The 20874-nt window shown below is 43.0% G+C and overlaps 1 protein-coding gene across 1 annotated transcript in view; it reads left to right on the top strand.

The window, feature by feature from the left end:
* SUCLG2 (succinate-CoA ligase GDP-forming subunit beta) overlaps positions 1–20874 on the top strand; it is a 226601-nt gene that overhangs the window by 49935 nt on the left and 155792 nt on the right. Inside the window, exon 2 of the mRNA XM_070390976.1 lies at positions 3163–3304. Within this exon, the coding sequence (XP_070247077.1) occupies positions 3163–3304 (142 nt within the window). The remainder of the gene's footprint in view (positions 1–3162; positions 3305–20874) is intronic.

Below are 20874 nucleotides of genomic sequence, written 5' to 3'. Positions count from 1 at the left end.
TGGGTCAAACAAGAAAAGATAGCTTGAAAGACTATTGGTCAACAGATCCTTTGATATGTACCCCTATATTTCCACAGACAATGAGTTGCCATAGATTTGAGCAAATATGGACATTCTAGCATTTCAATGATAACGCCAAAATGGACAGTCACTCGGGGAGACTTTTCAAGATCCAACCTGTGCTGGATTATTTCCTGCATAAATTTCGAACAATATACAAACCAAAGCAACAGTTTTCTTTGGACGAGGGAATGATTCCATGGAGAGGACGTTTCAGATTTCACACGTACAACCCAGCGAAAATAACAAAATACGGTTTACTTGTTCGGATGGTGTGCGAGAGTGACCCCGGCTACATCTGCAATATGGAGATATACACTGCTGAAGGAAGGAAATTGCAAGAAACTGTTCTTTCAGTCCTTGGATCCTATCTTGGCATATGGCACCGTATTTACCAGGATAATTATTACAATGCTACATCTACTGCTGAATTGCCGCTACAGAACAAAACTAGAGTCTGTGGGACTATTAGGGAGAGTAGAGGTTTACCGCCAAATTTGGAAATGAAAACATCAAGAATGAAGAAAGGTGACATAATATTTTCCAGAAAAGCGATATTCTTCTCCTGGCATGGAAAGACAAGCGGGTTGTCCGAATGATATCAGTGATCCATGACACTTCTGTCTCGACAACAGGAAAAAAAAATAGAAAAAAGGGAGAGAATATTGTAAAACCTACCTGCATCAAGGAATACAGTGCCCACATGAAAGGCGTTGACCGTGCGGATCAATTCCTTTCGTGTTGTTCCATTCTAAGGAAAACGATGAAATGGACAAAAAAAGTAGTGCTGTACCTTATAAACTGTGGACTTTTCAATTCATTTAGAGTGTACAGCGTCCTCAATCCACAAGCAAAATGAAGTATAAAGTTTCTGCTATCGGTGGTGAGAGACTGGATAATGGATGACAATAATGAAGGCTCTCCGGAACCAGAGACAAATCTGGTCCAAGGAGAGCACCTCGTAAAGATCCACCCAAAAGGTTGTCAGGTGATATGAAGCAGCATGAACCTACGTGTATTCCAGCGAGTGGAAAGAAAAAATTTCCTGTGAGAGCCTGCAGAGTTTGTGCCGCCCATGGAAAAAGGAGCGAATCTAGATACTTATGTAAATTTTGTTTGGTCCCTCTTCATAGAGGAAAATGTTTTACGCAGTACCATACGTTAAAAAAGTACTAGGAGCTTTAATTGTTTAATTGTTTAATTGTTTTTGTAAATAAAAATGTTATAATTATTGAAAACAACTCCTAAAGTGCATTATGATCTGTAGTTACGATGATTTAAATAACGTCCAATTTGCCCAAAAACATGCAGTCCCTGGCGTATGTCTTAGAGATTTCTAGATTTCTATGCGGTACACAGTGTGTTAAGTCTCTTGATACAATGAATGTGTTCATTTTTGAAATTTTATTTTTAAAATTTTTTAATGTTTTATCAAGACTTAAAGTTCAGAAGATTAAAAAATCTTATACAGTTCTATAATATCCAGGAAATGATGGGAACATTGCTTACCTGGCAATTTATTTTTATCCCAGTAGATTTATTTCTAAAGAAGTGTAGGCAAACTTCAAAATTGAAAACACCATTTCCAATATTAATAAGGATAGAACAGAGGGATATCTTTAGCTTTAATCATGTCAAAATTGAATTTTTAAGAAGTGTGTTTAAATTACATTATGTTCATTTCAGGTCTAAAGGACTTTCCCATTTTTAGAGGTCATTTTCTGGGAATGAAAAATGAACTGAATAAAGGGACAAAAGGCAGGGCTTTTTCATTTGGACATCTAACTGGCATTTTTTTTAGTATCTTCCATATGCCAAGCACCATCACGGTCTTCATTAAGATACAAAGAAGATGAAGACACCCGCTCTGCCTGTGGGTAGAACCCGTCTCGCTGCGAGGTGCTGGAGCCTCCATGGAATGGCCTTGTCCAAATGAGCTGCATGAGTGCATTGTAGCTTTGAGGTTCCAGAACCGGGCACCATGTTAAGGACACGCTAGAGGTGCTGAAAGCTCCCGGTAACATGTGGCAACACCCTGCGGACCCCATTTGACAGTCTGTAATACTCCTGGGCTACCCACCGAGGCCCTGGAGGAAACCAGAGGGAGGTGTGTCAGGAGGCCTTCCACCACCAGCCCGCGGCCCAGTTGTGTGATGGATATTTTGATTTCTTTGTGCATTAATGGCATTGTCATCCTATAACTCGTGGGTGGAAATGAACTTAAATTAAGTGAACTTATTTTTTCCTGCTTCTCTTTTAAAATTTGGGCTCATGGATTTGATAGGGAATGCTGTTGATCTTATTGGATAAAATGTGAAGAATCTCTTTGTTCATGTCATTCTGCCCTTTGATTATTTTCTTTCAAGACATATAGAAACTGATTGATCGATAGTAAGGTTGCCTTTCCTACACCAGTTGCAGTTTTCAGAACTAGTTTAATTAATGGTGACTCTTTCAGGTTACTGAACTCTGGTGTGTGAGATAATCTCATTAAACATGTAATGATTATACTAAATTCCATTAAAAACTTCAGTAAGGAAATGGATTAGTCAGTGGCCTATTGACCTGAAAGTGTTAAAAAAACAATTAACAATGTCCATGCAGGTATTGCTGTGAACTTCATTTATTTGTGATGGGGATGGGGGAGGCATACACTATATAGTAGAGTCCTTATCATTTTAAGAATAACTTTTCATTTTAAAATACTTGTAGACTTACAGGGAGCTGCAAAAATAGTGCAGCTTCTCCTAACATTGACAGGCGTCCCGAGTACCCTTCACCCAGCTTCTCCTAACATTGACATCTTACATAGTTCTAGTACAGCACCCAAACCAGGAAATCGACATTGGTACATTATTGTTTACTGGACATAGATCTTACTTACTTTCCATGGTTTCTTAAAATTTTGGTGTATTTGTGTGTGTAGTTATCTTCAACATTTTGATTAGAAAAACAGTTAAGCATGAAGAATTTAGATAGATTTTTGTTTGTTTGTTTATAGTCTGTGTTGCTGCCGTTTGAGGGTACCTGTAGGACTGGCCATATAAGTTGACTGTCATTTTGCTTGTTATTATGTGTTCACCTCTCCCCCAATTTCTCTAGGCAGCCCACTTCACCCCCAGACGATGGCTGAACCTGCAGGAGTACCAGAGCAAGAAGCTGATGGCCGACAACGGAGTGAAAGTTCAGAGGTTCTTTGTAGTGGACACTGCGAACGAAGCTCTGGAGGCCGCTAAGAAACTGAGTAAGCTCACCCTCCCGGTGGAATGCGTTGCCCCGATTAGTGAACGCACAGGCTGCGGTTTCCCACCAGTTACCTCGCTGTGCTGTGGGTTATGCTCAGTGACAGATCCAGTGGGGACTTTGAGTTGCAAAGGCAAGAGAGCCCTATACACAGGGCATGCCCAACCAGCTGGCCACACCAGCTAGGCCCTGTTGTGTTTCTTTAAGGGAGATTGTACAGGGCAGACAGTCTAACCAGTTTCTCCAGTTAAGATTAAGAAATGAGGAGTCAGGTCCCGCTGTCTATGTCAGTGGACTTTCTCTCTGGTGGCATCTCTTTGTCAGCCTGGATTAGAGCTGGAGTAGAGATACAGTATGAACCACATAAACATTTTCACGTTTTTTAAGTCACCTTAGGAAAACTAGAAATAAATGGGTGAAATTAATTTTAACAGTATATTTTGTTTATACCAATATATTCAAAGTAGGATTTTAACATGTAATTAATATAAAATAATTTATCAGTGGGCTGTTTTACGTTCTCTCTTGGTCCCTATCTTCACAAAAGCTGTTTGTGTTTGACACCCCAGCACATCACCTTTCCCACCAGCCACATGGCTTGTGCTCCGCTGGCCGGGGGCCCGTGGCTCCCGCTTCGGGCAGCCGGGCCTGGATCTGGAGGGTGTGCAGGCTCATTCCCTGCCTGCGGCCCCGGGAAGAGGTGTTTCCCACAAAAAGTGAAGACTCGAGCGCCTGCTGACGGGCCTTGCCCAGGCCTCGCAGTCAGTCACCTTTGAGAGTGTGAGGCAGAGGCAGGCTTCCCATCTCAGTTTCCCAGTGTCCTGCGCTCTTTAGCAGTGAGCAGCGAAGTCCTTCAACTGGGTGTTCTTTCCTCTCCCTTTCCAAGTTCCTTCAGCTGCTTCTCACAGATCCTTTCTGTGTTGCCAGTCATTGTGGGCTGTGCATCAGGCACCATGGCACAGCTGTGGAAGGAAGATAAGCGAGCCTTCTTTCTCCTTAGAACTTATGCTCTAGTGAGAAATTAATTTGTAATATGCAGATGCTAAATGTAGAGATTGAGAGCAACTGATACATGTTTTTAATTTTACTTTTTAGTTATAGTTTATATTTAGTATTATTTGGTATTGGTTTTAGGTGAGAACGAGCAATATTTTAAGAAATGAAAATTGATTTCATTTTCAAAACTATCAAAATTGCTTTTTAAGGTGAACCCCCCGCCTCTCAGTAAAATGAGCCCTAACCCGAATGAATGCTCCTCAGTGAACTCCGGCAGTAGCCACAGTAAAGGTTAGCGTTCAAGCCTTTTCACCTGAAAGGATCATTTTGTTTTATGCTCCTGTGCTTTCGGGATTGGGTAAGGAGACTGAAGAAATGTAAAGTTCATGTTGGCCTTTGGTCTTCATGTTCCCCATTATTTCCTTATATGTGCTGACACACTGGTATTCCAGGCCCAAGGCCCTTCTTAAGGGAATGCTGGGAGCAGCTGATTCCCCCAGCACAGCTGGGGCACTGCTCGGTCAGACTTCCGTGGGGTTGGGGCTTGCTGACCTAATGGGCTTCCTAGTCATGGATTCAGATAAGCATTTAGTTAGCCATGGCTCTGTGGCTGGGATTGCACACTGTGTGTGTAAGACAGAAACTGCGCTGGAGGAATCAGCCAGGTGGCCTTCCCATGTGGGGTCAGGGCGAGGGAGCGGGAGAGACAGACAGTGAAGCCAGTTTAAAAAATGAAAAGAAAAATGAAAATCAACTTTTGAAAAAGCCATGTTTGGATTTTGAGGAATATTTTCTAAGAAAATCAAACTGGATAAGAGGTTTGGGAATGATGTGGCTGTGTGTCACCTCCTGGTGGCACTGTCAGAGCTGAAAGGGAATTGAGAGAATGAATCCAGGCCCCTCATTTGGTGAATGAATGAGTAATGCTCTTACTCAGTGAGCAGTTGTTGTAGAAGGAAGGTCTCTGGGTTTTGTTGTGAATAGACAGTTTTGCTCAGAGGGTAAATTTATAGAAGAGGAGATGGTACCAAGTCTACCTGGGTGAACCGAGGTGATAGTAAGTATAAAAGGAACTATACATGTCACTGAGATTGCCTGGAGAAAGCGAAATCAGGAGACTCTGGCAAAACTCCACCGTGCTTACATGTTTGTCCCTACAAGACTGATAAGAACCAAGAGCACAGTGAGAGTTTTAGCCAATAGATTTGAGGTGAAAGTTAAAACTGGATTGCACATATATCTTTCTGATTGTCCTGAAAATGAGACCTCCACTTTATAATTATGACATTTTAATGGGGAAAAAATTACATGGAAGGATAATATGCCTAATATGCAATAAGTGCTCTGTAAGATTGTATTACTATCATCATCATCAGCAGCAGTAGCAGCATATAATTTCAGGGGTTTACAGATGTCATAGAAAAATTAGAGACATGATAATTAGTATCTTATTGATCATATGTTAGAAGAGTTCATATTTTAATTCAAAAAGTTTGTAAATGATTGAAATGTGTATGCATGCTTACTTTTCTATGTCATATTTGGATGTGTTTTGAAATAAAGTGACATTTTATAAAATATTTTGAAAATTGATGCTGATATTAGGCATACCTATGATTTCCAGTAATCTGGGAGGATGCTATACAAATCTTTCTTTGTGTCTGGACCCACATTCCTGGTAGTCTGTTGTCCACCCACTTATGGGTGTCTCTGTCTCTCCATCTGTCCTGCCCTAAATGGAATGGTCATCTCTAGGTTGCTCTAAACTTCTCTTCCTCTTATGTCCCTCCACTTACCCAGCCGAGGTACCTCCAGGTCGTCTCTAATGCCTCTCCTGTTTGTCATATTCAATCAGTTGCCAAATCTTGCCATTTAAGTAGGATGTTAAAAACTTGGGAGGTCTTACAACTAATAATTGACAAAGCTGGGATTTCTACCAGCCACATTAGATTTAATCTTCTCCCCAAGCATTTCCCCTCTTTGCTAACTTGATGACGATGTTATTGGAAGATTTTTATGTGTGAGTCAGCATTTTTAAGATAGCAAATATATATTAATAAAATTAGAAGATTGAATTAAAACCAGAAATAGGTTCTGAGGAGCAATTTATAGGAACTATGTAATCTGCAGATATTTTCTTAATGATCCATTTTGTTGTATCTCTTTGGATAATAGAACAGTTTGCCATGTAGTTATGGAAAACTTATTAATTTGAACATTTGTTTAAAATGGGTAATGCAAACCTCTTGTTTCTCAAACAATTCATAATGATAAGATATTGAGTGAGAACCTCATTTTCTTGCACAGAAAACGGACTTATGTCTGAGAGTAAATTTGGTTTGGTGAATTAAGTTTTTAATATGTGGGTAATACTCATTTCTGTAGCTGTTTGTATCAGCTACCATTTAAGAAGGAATTGTTTTTTCTTGCCTAAAATTTTCTCAGGAGGATTATTAATTACATATATTCACCTCTGTGGGCTAAATTTAAGTATAAAGTCAACAGATGATTACAGAATACCCACGGTGTGCATCACTAGCCTTGATGTGCCTTTCTAGTCTCTTTAAGGTGAGTGAAAGGATATCTCTCACATGATTCACAAGGCCTGCCTTGAAAGTGTATTTGCATTAAGCATAGCTGAAACTTCATTAGAACCTCCACTTTTTAGCTTTTGGGATCACCACAATTAGTTAGTTAATCCATTCATGTTGATATGAGAGTCTCAATATTTGTTTAAGCGAGAGAATTATACTTCTAAAATGGTTTTGTTTCATTTATTTGTTTATTTTTTAAAAATATATTTTTATTGATTTCAGAGAAGAAGGGAGAGGGAGAGAGAGATGGAAACATCAGTGATGAAAGAGAATTGTTGATCTGCTGACGGGAAGCAGCCGGACACATACACAGGGAAGGGCGAGATCCCAGGCTCCCGGACTGCGAAAGGGCACAGGCCGGGCTGAGGCACCACTCCCCCCTTCCTGCCCCCCATCGAGCCTCTAGTTGTCTTATAATGATAGGTGAAGGTGACATTGGGTTCTGCATAGTGAATCTTTATTTACCACCACATCAGCCGCCCATTATTTTGAATCTGGAGTCAGGGATGCAAAGAAGCAAGGGTAAGGCAAACACTGGCCATCGAGGTGGCGCACTGCCTGCTTCCCAGAAGGGAGGGTGATGGGGCTGTCCTCCTGGCTCCCGTGGCGGGTTGCCTGTTCCTGGCTGCTGCTGCCCCTGTGCCCCTCCCACCTTTGAGCCTCATCTCCCACGTCCTTGGTGATTATCTGAGCCTCCTCATATCTTTTTTGTAATTTACTTCTTGCTTGTTTAGGTCCCGAGATATAGCATATGCTCAGTAAATACTATTGTTATTCCTAAAATATTCACTTACTAATGTTTACTTAGTCCTCCTTAAAGGAACACCGGAATTGACATTCAAGGCATTCCCTAACTGTGTGCATCAAGATGTTCCCATTTCCTCTTGTATACATTTTTGCAAAGAGATCCCCTTTTTATAAAATGTTCTTTTCTCTTCTCCTGAGTCTGTGGATATCAGTGAGTTTCTCTGGTCACCTCCTTAGATTTTTCTGTGCTGTGACGTCTTTCCCCTCACGGTCTGGAGTTATTTGTTGACTTGCTTTTTAAAGCTGCCTCATTGTGAATGAACAGAGAAGGGTCATCTTCCAGGACTTTCTTGGGAATTATTTGCCCCTGGGCCTTGGACTCACCCTGTGCATTGGGTGGTTCTGAGTGCCTGAGAGGCTGCCATGTGAGGTAGTAAATGGAGCAAAACCGTGCCTGGGGTCCGGGGCATAAGAGCTAGCGCCATATTATGTCTGTCTGGACATATTGACCTTTTAAAAGAAATCTTAAACATAAACAGACAAACCTCTTCTGATTATGAAAGGACGATACTCATTATTTTGATTTCAGAAAATACACAGAAGTAAAAACCTCCTACTGTCCCAATATGCAGTAAGAACTTGACTTAAAGTGAACATGTTTTCTTCCACTTTTTATGCATTCATTCATTCAGTCAACAACATTAATTTCTGGGTACATATTTATGTAAAATAATTGTGAGGGGATATCTGTTTTTATACTTGGGAAAATACTCTGATACAGTTCTATATCTTACTTTTAAAATTCCATGTTATAACATGAGCATTACCTAAATAGTAAATATTTTTTTAAAATTATTATTTTAATTTTTTTAAAAATCTTTAGTTTGTTATTTCCTATTATGACTTGTTTTGATTTTTTTCTGTTTTAGTATAATGCTAGCTTCTGCAACCCATAAACTGACAAATCGCAGTTGTTCTACAATAAACAGTTATTTCTTAGTCACATAAAAGCCCAGGGTGGTGTTCTTGGTCTGCCTCTAGGTGGTGACTCACAGATCCAGGCTCCTTTCTTCAGGCCACCGGCCTCTTCAACATGTGGCCCCCACAGATGACCTGCATTGTGTCCACTCCAGCCACTTGCAAGGGGAAGGGCATGGAATTGCATGTGGAGATTTTGCAGGGACCATATCACATCAGTTCACTCGCATTTGTTGGCTGAAGTTATCAGATGATCGCAATGAATTGAAGAGAGACAGGGAAGTGGGTGGTGATCCTGCAGCAGGCTCTAGCGTTTAGATTCGGGGGGATTTGCTGTTTCTTGGCTTGGAATGAGCATCGGCTATATATACAGTCAGCACAGCTCTCATGTCAGCTGTACTTTTATTACTTAAGCTATAATTTACCTGACTCTGAAATTGAGGATAATAATACACACTTGAAGAAATGATTCAGATATAAAAGACAAGCAGGGCACATAATTTATTCAAACAAGGCACTCATCAATTTACCTTCTCTTTTGGTCTGAACTGAGCATATGTTTCAAGCATCATAAAAGGAATATAATAATAGCTATTAGAAACAGCAGATAAAAACTTAAAATGCTCAGTGCTTTTGCAGTAACACCTGAGTGTTAAACTATATTTAGTTTACAGCTCATCAGATGATTTGATAATGAATATATTGCTCATATACTGTTGGTGGTATTTTCTAGGCAGACTGCAGTGTATGAAATCAAAAGTTGCATAATTTTTAAAGAAAATGAAAAGTGTGCTTTCTTTATATTGCAATGGAATAAACATTACCTAAGGAATTTTGCTTTTAAGATGCTACGCTCTTACCCAAGGTGGTGGTTGCAGAAGTTGGCGTTGTTTAATAGATGTGCATAAATAGTACTGAGGCTCCACTTGGCTTTTCTAGGTTACCTACAGAAAAGTCAGGGAATGAATTGAGAAGGTTTAAAAAACACATATTGTGTGATTTATTTTAGGATCAAAATCAGATGAGTAAACAAGCTTCATCAATTACATGTTTTTGTTTCTTTTATTCAACATGGAACAAGCTTGTGAGTTATTTTTCTCAAATGAAATTGGGCCAATTATTAGATTTTTATTTTTATTTTTGTCTGCAGGCTTTTGTTTGAGCGAATATGCCAGTCACTTCAGTGTGGGAAGAGGAAGCAGATGGGATGTGGATAACAGAGGGGAAATGACAGTGCTGGAAGTATTTGATATGCAGCAATCAAACTGTTCCCAGTCCTCAGATGGGAGATGTATCGCTGAGAAACAACTTCACATAAAATATATGTGTTTTCTTTATAAATAACCTCCACCTGAGTATCGTAAGCATGAGGAAATCTCGATTCCTTGATGGCTTTCCTCTTGCTTAGAATGCCTTACTACTCGTCCCTTTTTAGCAGATTCAGGAGAAAATCACAGGGCCAGTTGTGCAGGACGTAGTCATGGTCTGTCTTTGACACGCTGTGCCCCGTGGTGCTGTTTTCCAGTGTGTGGACAAATCGGTGTCTTCTTGGTTTTGTCCAAGTTCTTGCACAGAATGCCTTCCAACCCAGTGGAGATCACTCTGGAGTTGGCCTTAAATTCAAATCCTGTGTCTTCCAAATGCTGGCTGTGCACTCTGGGCAAGTGATCTAACCTCTAGAATCCTCACTTTGCCCATCTGTAAATGGGTTAAATAATAATACTGGCTTCTTAGGGAGCCGTGAGAGTGAAATGAAGTCATATATGTGGAAGCTTTGACAGAGTTGTGTACCCTAAAGTCTCATTAATGGGTAGCTGGGGTCATTATCATTGTCGTTGCTACCCATTCATTTTGGTCCAGCTTAACTGTCCCCTCCTAGTGCTGTCTTCTGGGAGATGCTGGTGGTCTCAACAAGATGGGCTCTAGAGGAGATTGCCTTGGTGTCAAACCTAGCTCCACCTTTTGTTAGATGTGTTGTAACTTCTGTAGGGCTCCATTTCCTCATCAGTTAACCATGGGATGTCAGTTGTACCTACCCATGGATTTGGTGGAAGGAGTGACCTAGGTCAGGGTCTGGCTCATAGGACATGGGTACATTGTGTGTATGTGTATATATATATATATATATATATATATATATATATATACAGAGAGAGAGAGAGAGAGAGAGTGAGAGAAAGAGATTTGAGTATATTGGTATGTAACTATACTAGTTTCAGGTATACAGATATATGTATAGTACAATCACCACAGTAAGTCGTTAAAATCTATCACCACACAGTTACATATTTTTTTATGTGTGAGAACTTTTAAGTCTACTCTTAAAAACTTTCAAATATACAATAGAGTGTTATTAACTATTGTCACCACGCTGTACAACCCTATGACTTATTTTATAATTGGAAATTTGTACCTTTTAATTCTCTTTACCCACTTCCCACCCCTTGCTTCTGTTCTGTTTCTGTGAGTGCATTTTCGTTTTTTAGTTAAGAATACAAATATAAATGAGGTTATACAGTATTTGTCTTTGTCTGACTTCTTTCACTTAGCACAATATCTTCAAGGTCTTCCCAGCTGGAGTGGCTCCGTTGATTGGAACCTCATCCCATGCACAGAAGGGTTGCCAGTTCGATTCCCAGTCAGGGCACATACCTGGGTTGTGGGCTCAGTTCCTGGTCGGGGCACATATGGGAGACAATCAATCGATCTTTTCTCTCTCACATCAGTTTTCTGTGTCTCCTGCCCTTCCTCTCTCTAAGCATATCCTCAGGTGAGGATGTAAAAAAAAAAAATATCCTCAAGTTCTATCCATGTCAAAAATGGCAGGATTTCCTTCTTTTTATTTTTATGGCTGAATATTCTGTATACATTCATTTATCATTTAGTTGTTCCATGTCTTCAGTGTTATAGATTATGCTGTGACTAACATGGGGATGCAGATACCTTTTCAGTTAGAGTTTTTGTTTCCTTTGGATAAATATGCAAAGGTAGAATTGCTGATTCTTATGATAGTTCTCTTTTTAAAAATTTTTGTTTGGTAGTTTTATTTTTAATATTTTGAGGAACCTTTGTACTGTTTCATATTGGCTACACCAAAGTACACTCCCACCAACAGTGCAGATGTCCTTTATTGCTGTGGTTTTTGCCATTAGGGTAAGTGGTACGCTCTGCATCTCCATGTGCATGGGGTGGGAGCAGAGGTAATTTAGCCTGTGTGGTCCATATCCCAGACAAAAGCACATTCCTTATGAGATGGTTGTAGGCTGACCTCTCACACAGCACTTTCCATATAAGACAATGTGTTCCTGTCAACGGAACAGGAGTTTTCAAGATTCACCTGGCATTTAAGGTTTCCATAAGGGTCTCTAAGGGTAAATGGCCATCTCTACTGGTTTGCCTGGGACAGACAGACTTGGATACATCTATTATTCTAGAACTATTATTAATAGCAACCCCATTCACTCTCACAACTGTCTCCATTTAAACACTAAAGTATTTGGTCACCTTTCTCAAAGAGTAACGTTAAGGGTGACTCCTTGATATGACATGAGCCTGTGTAGTAGGACAGAAGATGGCACATACTATCCAGGTAACTTGTGCAGCTATCAATGAAGGGTGGACAGAGGTTGGAAGGGCCTTCCTGACACTGTTAGGGGAGACTGCAGGGAGCGGATATAGAAGCAGTTGGGGAGGAAAAGGCGTGGTTCTAGGGCCAAGGCTGTTGCCCATTCTTTGCATTCCAGGTACTCAAGCAAAGTACGTGTTCCAAAGTGGTTCCAGAGTGGAAAAGTCCTTAAGGGAACAAACACCCAAGAAAGTTTCCATCCGAGCTAACAGTTGCCAACAAGGGCTTCTCTGATGACCTCACCCAGTGGCTTTTCTCTCCTGCTGCTGGGCCATGCCCTTTAGCCTGGTTTAGGGAGACGCAGTACTGAGGGAGCAGAGCTCCATGAGCCATGGGGATGGGGGCGGGGGGCTCATGAAGAGACACAGCAGCCTGGCAGCTTGGCCTCTGCCTCCTCAGGCTGGTTCTCCTGACTAACCCCACAAACCAGCTGTGGGCACAGTGCGGGCATAGTCAGGTCTCTGGTGCTGCCAGGATTGAATCAGCGTGGACAGGGCTCTGCCCTCTGCCAGGTCTCTGAGCTCTAGCAGGTCACGGTAGTGAATGTCCCTGGTCCATAGTGGCTTTTGTTCTATTTACCTCAACCAGCTCTGAATTCGGTTACAGGATCTTGGCTCTGTGTTCATGTCCATGGAAGAACCCCGAGCGTTCTCATTTCAGTGCCATTTTCCCAGTGGCTCCTCTGCTCACAGATTAGACAGCAGCTTCCCACCCTGTGAGGGTGTTGTGTTACTTGTTCTTTGATAACATAGGAGAAGGGACTCTGAGGAAATGCAGGGGATTAAAAAACACTGGCGATGTAAGTAGTCTTTTTTCTATGTGGCATTGATTCATTTAGTTATTGGTGCCTGAAGTGCCTCAGGCAGTGAGGGTGTCAAGCACAAGGAGGACGAAGTATGGTTGGTGCTTCCAGGATGCTCACTGCCCGGTAGAGAGGCTGGTGTGGCCCAGAGGAATTCAGAGCTGTCATCTGACCGTAGGGCGGGCGACATGCTACAGCCATACGGCCATACGGAGAGAAGGGGCACCCGTACCACTGGGTGCGGGATGGTCAGATGTGGGCAGGGCTTCCTGCAAAGTGAAGATTATATTTGCTGTCTGACTCCTTGTTAAATCCATAACACACTTAACGAGCAGGCTTTATTGTGACCCGAGAATACAACCTTGGCCTTACTCTTTCTCTCTTTGGGTGTCACGAAAGTGATCCCTCAAAATGATTGCTTAAACATGGGCGATACTGGCTTTGCAGAGAGAAGCCCTGACCTGGGTCCGTTGTGTGCCAGGCGGGTGTCTGCCTGCGGGAAGTGTAGATGCTGCCTCCGAGGGGGTTCGGAGGGCACCCCCTCAAGAGGCACCACCCCGGTCAGAAACTTCAGACCAAGGAGGTTGGATGTTCACCAGGCAGCCCTGTGGGGGCGCCTGGGCATGCTTATAGAGGACATGCTCCTGTCAGGACTGGCGTGTTCACCTCTGCCATCACGTCCCGGGTTCCTTTCCAGCAGAAGAGCCATGCAGGGTGCTGAGCTCTGGGCCCTCGGGCGCAGTGCTTGCTGGGCGGGGTGCCAGCTGGAAGCCCCGGGGCTGACACGGCCTGAGAACTCGGTGTGTGTCTTAGACACGCTGCTAAGTGCTTTGTCTGCTTTGTCTCAGAATCCTCATCAGACATGTCTGAGATGTGCCATCTTCCCCACCCCCAGGTTATAGAAAAATCTCAGCAGCCCCGGAGGCCCCGAGACTGGACTCAGGCCGCACCTTGTGCCGGCGCTGGTGGCTTCCCAAGTGCCAGGCAACGGGAGCCCCTTCGGGTGACGGCGCCCAGAGCCGCGGGACCAGGGCCTCGGCATTCAGAGCCCTGCTGGCATGTTTGCTTGCTTACCCCAGAGATGCCGTCCATCTCTGCTTACCCTCTCGCTCCCAGAGCCGAGTCCAAACAGGCTACCCCCACCACCCTTCCTGCTCGAAGCCAGCTTGACACCCTGTCTCCTCTCCCCTGGGCTTGGTTTACTTAGAGGGAACTCTCAGGAGAACTGGGTCTCCCCTTCTCCTGCCGTGAACACTGCAAGCGGCACCCACTAACCCACTAGCTGCATCAGGAACTGTGGCTGTTGGGATTCACATGACAGAAGGACTCTCAGCATAGAAACACAGCCGCTGGCGGATTCACGGCCTTTCATCTTCATGCTGGTAGGGGTTAAAGGGGTCTTTTGTGAACATTGAAGTCCCTGAAATTTCCCACTTGCCTAAGAGTATGGAACTGTAACCAGGGATAGAGAATGATGCTTTTATTGTTTCTGTAGCTAAAAGGCTGGTAATTTCATACCAGACCAAACAACTTTTCATTTGTTCAACTTCCTTTGGTGGTGGTGGTAGGGGCTGTTATAGGAGTATGATATTGAGGTACTGTTTCATTTGCTGTAACTGTAAGTCTGGTATATCTCTCTTGTTCTTTGGCTTATGTCCAGGTTATCTTTTTCCCCCCTTATTAAAGCCCTCTTGAACTTTTAATTTAAAAACGTATCAGTGGTTGATAAACATCATCTATAGTTCTTACTGTCTTACCCATTTTCACCTTCTATTTTCAATAATAAACATATTTTACACCTAGACCAGAAGGGTCCCGGGTTAACAGGTTTGATGGACCTTTTGGTACCATTCAATTATGTTCAGTAACTTGTTGAGAAATATTTGAGCATTTGATCTTGGTGGGGACACAGAGTATAAACAGACAAGCAGTTCACACGTTGGAGAAGTGCTGCGGCAGAAACCACAAGCGGTGGAGCCATGGAGGCCTTCAGGTTCGAGGGCGTCGTCTCTGAGGGGGGCTAGTCTGACACTCGGATGGAAGGCGCCAGCCGGGAAGAGAATTGGGGGTAAAGTGTTCAGGCAGGATGACCGATGGGGCTGAGAACCCGAATGGGAAACAACTTTGTTAATTGAAAAACAGAAAGACCTGAGAGATTGTAGTTTAGGGAAAGGCAGTGGGGTAGATTTAAGAGTAGGCAAGAAAAGTCTTTGTAGGTCTAGTTAAATGTTTTGGATTTTATTCTAAGTGAATGGGGAACTGTGGAAAGATTTTGATACAATCTGTCTGTTAGACATATCAACAGTGCTAGATGCCGAACTATCAATGAATCATTTCTTCTTGCTTAAATGTCTGTCCTCTTGGCCCAGCCAGGGCCTCACTGGACGTGGCTGCGGCAGCTGGTGGGGTCCAGGTCTGCTCCGTGTGACCCTCACCCTGCTTGGAGCAGCGGGACACCTGGGGCATGTCTTCACAGGGAAGTGGCCAAAACAGAAGAGAGCAAACCTCACCACAAGCATGCTTCTCGCCTCTGCCTGCATCACATGTGCTAACATCTGGCTGGTGGAACCCAAAGTCAAAGGACCCAGGGCCCAGAGGAAGGAGCTGCAGGGGCACAGGGCACAGGTGTGCCTCCAGGAGGGTGAAGCCTGGGGCCATGATTTCTCTGACCACAAGCAATGACCCGGCCTTATCTATGACATAAGGAGTGCTCACATGGACTAGATGACCAACTGTCCTGGAGCACCCAGAAGGGTGGGGCTTCCGGGAATATGGGACTTTCAGAACTTAAAGCCAAAAAAGTCCAGGCACCCTAGGAGGAGTTGCGCCCTGTTATGAATTTTCCTGTGGGGCACGGTTAGCAGGGCTGCAGGAAGAGGTAGGCCTGCTGTGACCATCCAGGGGAGAAGGGGCGGTTCGGATGGTGAGGGCAGCAGAGGCGCTGGAGAGGCGGGATCTGTGTGTGGGGTATCTTTTGGAGGTAGAGCTCAGAGGACTTGCTGATGTATGGAATGTGGCAGGTGAAATAAGTTGAGGGTAAGTTAGACCAACTGACTGACTATGCTATTTGGTAGAATATGATGATCTGAACAACCTATGAGTAGAGTAACCAGTTGTAATACTTACTGTAAGAATTTTATAATAAACCAGTACTTGCAATAGAATAGCATATTGTAATAATTATTGTAAGAGTATTATAATAAACCAGTACTTTGCAAATACATTCTGTGTTATAGTCACACAATACATGACATTTCTCTTTGAAACCATCCAAAGAAATCAGTGGACTAAGTGTAGAGGCTGCTATATATGGATGTAGTCCTGGAACCGTGTGAGCAGACTGTACTAGAAAAATGATCGCCATTATAAAGAGAATCTTCCTAAAGGCCTGGTAGGCCTAGGCAAGTGCCCAGCCCCACAAAGGATATTGTTTCCACAGTGAGCAAGAAAGCCGTGGCCATTGGACAAGGGGCCCAGTTCTCGTCATTTCAGTTTGCCGGGGGCTGACCCCATTGTGATTGACATTTTACACGTACAACGTGAATTTCCTGTGCAGGGCTGTAGCATCTTGGGTGGCTGTACCGGGTGTTGATGGAAAGAACGTTTGGGTAGGTCTGCATTTGAGCTGTGTTTTTCATATTCAGTTCTCCCCTCTCCCCTCTTTAGGTGTGGGGTCGAGCACTGTGTGTGATTGTGATTAGAACTGCCAGTTCCTTTTACCCACCGTCTAGATTAGTATCTTGGAGGAGAAGAAGAACCTGTTCCCAGACCATTCGGGGTGCTGGGTGAATCAGCATTGAATTAATACCAGATTACATGTGGGCAGCGCCACTGGTACTCTTGTGACTCTGAATAACTTGCTTGGCTCATTTGGGCTCAGTTTCTCCCCCTGGACCGGGATAACAGTTCGGGGATATTTGGAGGATCTCAGAAGGGACTATTCGAGTCCTCAGAGAAGTCCTGGTAATAAGGTCCTCTTCCTTTTCCATAGGACACCGAGTTCCCGCCGGGACTCACATGGGCTTCGTGGGTCATCCTCTGGCCTTGCCCCCTGTCCTCAGTGGCTATAAACACCCATTTGTGGGAGACACGGCAGATAAGTGCCAGGTTTCTAATAGTTGTTAATTCCATCACTTACCTCTTTGGATTGTCATGTTGGCTACCTCTGTGAAGCCAGAGCTCCTGGGCTTTTTGTACTTTTCCTGCATGAGACCTTGGGCAAGTACTTAATCCCTCTGTGCCTTAGTTTCCCCATCTCAAAGGGGATTAATACTTCTTGCATCAGAGACTTGCTTGAGTCTCCTCATTATTGAAACAACTCGGGTTGCAATAGATAACTGCACCCAATGAATGTTAGCTGTTTTAATTATTATTGTAGTTATTATTCACAGGTGTTTCCTGCTGAGTTTACTTGACTTGTAGACCCGAGAAGAGGGGGCAGAACTGCCGGGATATGTAGAAAATTGGAAAGGTTATGAAGGGTACTTTGATAGAGATTTCCATTATTTTTGGATTTGTGATTTGTCTGCAGTGATCTGTGTACCCCACTTGATGTGTTTCATGCATTGTGTAGAAGTTTTGATCATCTAAAGTGCAGTCTTTATGAATCGTAGTTCACCGAAATCTCATTTCATTTTCTCTTGTCCTTCATTGGCCTGTGTCTGTTTGAACGTTTACTGTTCTCTAGCCAGCGTACCCCTCTGCCATCTTTAAGTTTTTGAGTTTCTCTTTATTTGTCCTAGCTTCTTTTTATGTGCTCTTTGTGCTCTTGACTTAGTAAGTCTCTGAGATCATCCTTTCTTGAGGATGGGAGGAGAGGCTCTGGCAGATGTCCCAGAAGACCTGAAGCAGCCCCGGGTGTGGCCATGTGCTGTTCAGTCAGCCACTGGTTAGAGGTCAGTAGCACACAGTGTGCTATATAGCAGAAGAGGCATTTTTTAGTTGGTATGCTTCTATAACTACAAGTGACTATAAATCTATAAGCTACTTCTTTAACTTTCTCTTTGTCTTTTAATGGCTGAATACTTGGGCAGTTTTGTATCTTTTTCCATCTGGGAGGGTGCGAGACTTCGTATAGAGAAATAATTTTATAAATACTTAACACTCTGAAAAAATGACGTAAGAAGCAAAACCCCATCCAGCTCCAAAGTTTCTCAGAAGACACTGTGGCCTTGAGATTCGCAGTGGAAATTGTCATGGTCCTTGTTGCTGGAATATGTTGGGTGCCATGTAGGAAAAGAACACAATACAAATACTTTTAAATTATGCTTTTTGTAGATTTTTAGGTGTGATCTCATTTGTTATTCACATAATATGGCATGTTGGGGGTCAGGAATTATTTCTTTCCCCAGTGAGGAAACGGGTTTGGGGAACTCAAGAGGCTTGAACAAGGACGTCCGGGGCAGATAGGTGCACCCCAACACTTGCAGGACCAGAGGAAGAGAGTCCAGGTAGAGGCCTACGTCCCATATGTTCCAAATACAAAGTTATAAATCAAGCTAGCAGTCTATCGAATAGACTAAAATACAGATATCCAAAATTGCATAAAATGTCTTACCTTGATAAACATATCTTCATAGTGATCTGGAAGGCCAGTTTAACGCCCACCTTCCTGTCCTTTCTGGAGCCACAGGCAGACGCTGGCCGGGTAGCTCGGTAGGTTAGAGCATCGTCCCAGTATGCCAAGGTTGTGGGTTTGATCTCTGGTCAAGGCACATGCAAGAATCAACCAATGAATATACAAATTAGTGGAAAACAAACCTATGTTTCTCTCTCTCTCTCTCTCAAATCAATAAATAAAAATTATAAAGCCTGTTCGGTGTCACTCAGTGTTTGAGTGTTGACCTGTGAACCAGAAGGTCAAGGTTCAATTCCTGGTCCTGATCAGGGTGGGGGGGGGGGGGGGGCACATGCACAGGTTGTTGGCTCAGTCCCCACTGGGGGGCCTGCATGAGGCAACCAATCAATGATTCTCTCTCATCATTGATGTTTCTGTCTCTCTCCTTCCCCCTTCTTCTCTGAAATCATAAAAAAATATATAAAAAATTATGAGAAAGAAAAAAGAACGTGCAGTGTAGGTATTGCCAGCCCCTGGCCTGTCATTCCTCTCTTCACTCGCCCATCCAGGATGGTGAGGCGCCTCCTGTGCATTCATGTCCAGATTCGTTCACCTTTTCTGCAAATAGCCACTTTTGGGCCAGCCTTTCAGCTTTGGAGTGTACAGAGGAGGTGCCGTATTGTTCCCCTGTAAGGCCAGATCTTGGGAAGAGGCCCACACTGGGGCCCACTGGGCAGAAAGTTCGGGAGCAAGGCCAGAGGATGGCCCACAAAGCCCATGTGAGTCCCGGCGGGAACTCGGTGTCCTATGGAAAAGGAAGAGGACCTTATTACCAGGACTTCTCTGAGGACTCAAGGCACGTCCCCTTGGCCTTGTGGACTCCTCGCTCCATCCTCTAATCAGGTCTGGGTAAGAGGCCAGTAGTGGGTGGGCTATCCAAGGTACGAGTTGGATCCATATGGACTGTTTGGTCACTTCAATCACATTATTAGTCAGTTCGGTGAAAAATAAAATTGCTTCATTTAGGATGCATGTAGTATGTGTAGGCGTTTGGTGCTGGAGATGTAGCTGTGATGGGGGCTTTAAATTTTATTGGGGAAGGGAGAAAATATACATGTAAACAATTACAAATAATGTCCAAAGCTTATCAGTGCTATGAAGAAATAACAGGATAGTGAGCTAGCGATTGAAGGGTAGGGCAGGGGCTGATGGTCAAGGAAGGCTTCTGCGTGGAAATGGCATTTGTGATACGAATGCCAAATGGTTGCAAGAAGATCTCAGGGAGGTGTGTTCCAAGCAGATGGAACACAGGGGTGATGGCCATGAGCTTGGCGGCCTCAGGAGACAGAGGTGACCGTGGAAGCTTGGTGTAGTTGATTGGGGAGACGGAAGGGTCTGGGAGGTCACTGGGGCGCTGGAGGTTCTGTAAGGGATTCAGATTGTGTTCCAGTAGGTTCCTTGGGATGATATTAAACAGGAGAGTGATAGTAAAACTTCTGATGCAATTCATTACCTAACAGTTAACTCAATGTGGCCTGTCAGAATTTTAATTATGTTCCAATACCAAATGAATCCCCATGCCATATACATCCCCCCACTCTTGGCAATAGTTGAATATCAAAGATATATTTTGTGGACATTTTGAAGAGTTAAACATTGGTGCTCCTGGCAAGTAATGTGAAAAAAGTGGCCATATATTTAGCTATCAAGTTTTATGTCCTTTGCTAAAAATATAGAACCAAGAGAGCTCTGAGCATAAAAAGAGGCATGCTCATGGTGTTGGTTATTTCATAACTATTCTTAGGTGCCAATGTCTTCGTCCTCACGTGATTTATAGTAATATAAGTAATGTGTGGGAGACTAACAAATCAAAATCTCATTTCAGATGTGTGACACTGATGTTGTGTTGACTTATTGTTTTATGTGTTAGATTTCTGATAAAATTTGTAAAACACCTTTTGAAAGGAGTAACAGGCAAAAACAATTGTGGTATCAGATATTCAGCTATATGTACTTTCTCTTTGGAAAATGATTGCTAATAAAGTTTTAATTGTGTTAAGTAGCATATCAGAGTACGCCACTTAGGAGCACTCAACACTTTAAAATCTTTGATAGCAAAGGGTTGCGAAGTAGCTTGATCATTAGGAGAAAACAAAGAGCGATTTTTAGGTTTTATTTGTTGGAATGTATTTTTTTTTACTATTAAAGATGTTTCTTCAACAATTATTGGATGTGTAACTTAGAAGCAGCTGAATGAAATTGTCATTTTTAT

This window comes from Myotis yumanensis, unplaced genomic scaffold (genome assembly GCF_028538775.1).
Source record: "Myotis yumanensis isolate MYYU_CA2020_CCGP unplaced genomic scaffold, mMyoYum1.0.hap1 SCAF_14, whole genome shotgun sequence".
NCBI classification, from domain to species: Eukaryota; Metazoa; Chordata; class Mammalia; order Chiroptera; family Vespertilionidae; genus Myotis; species Myotis yumanensis.
Note: the sequence above shows the minus strand (reverse complement) of the source record. Positions and strands in the feature narration are given on the sequence as shown.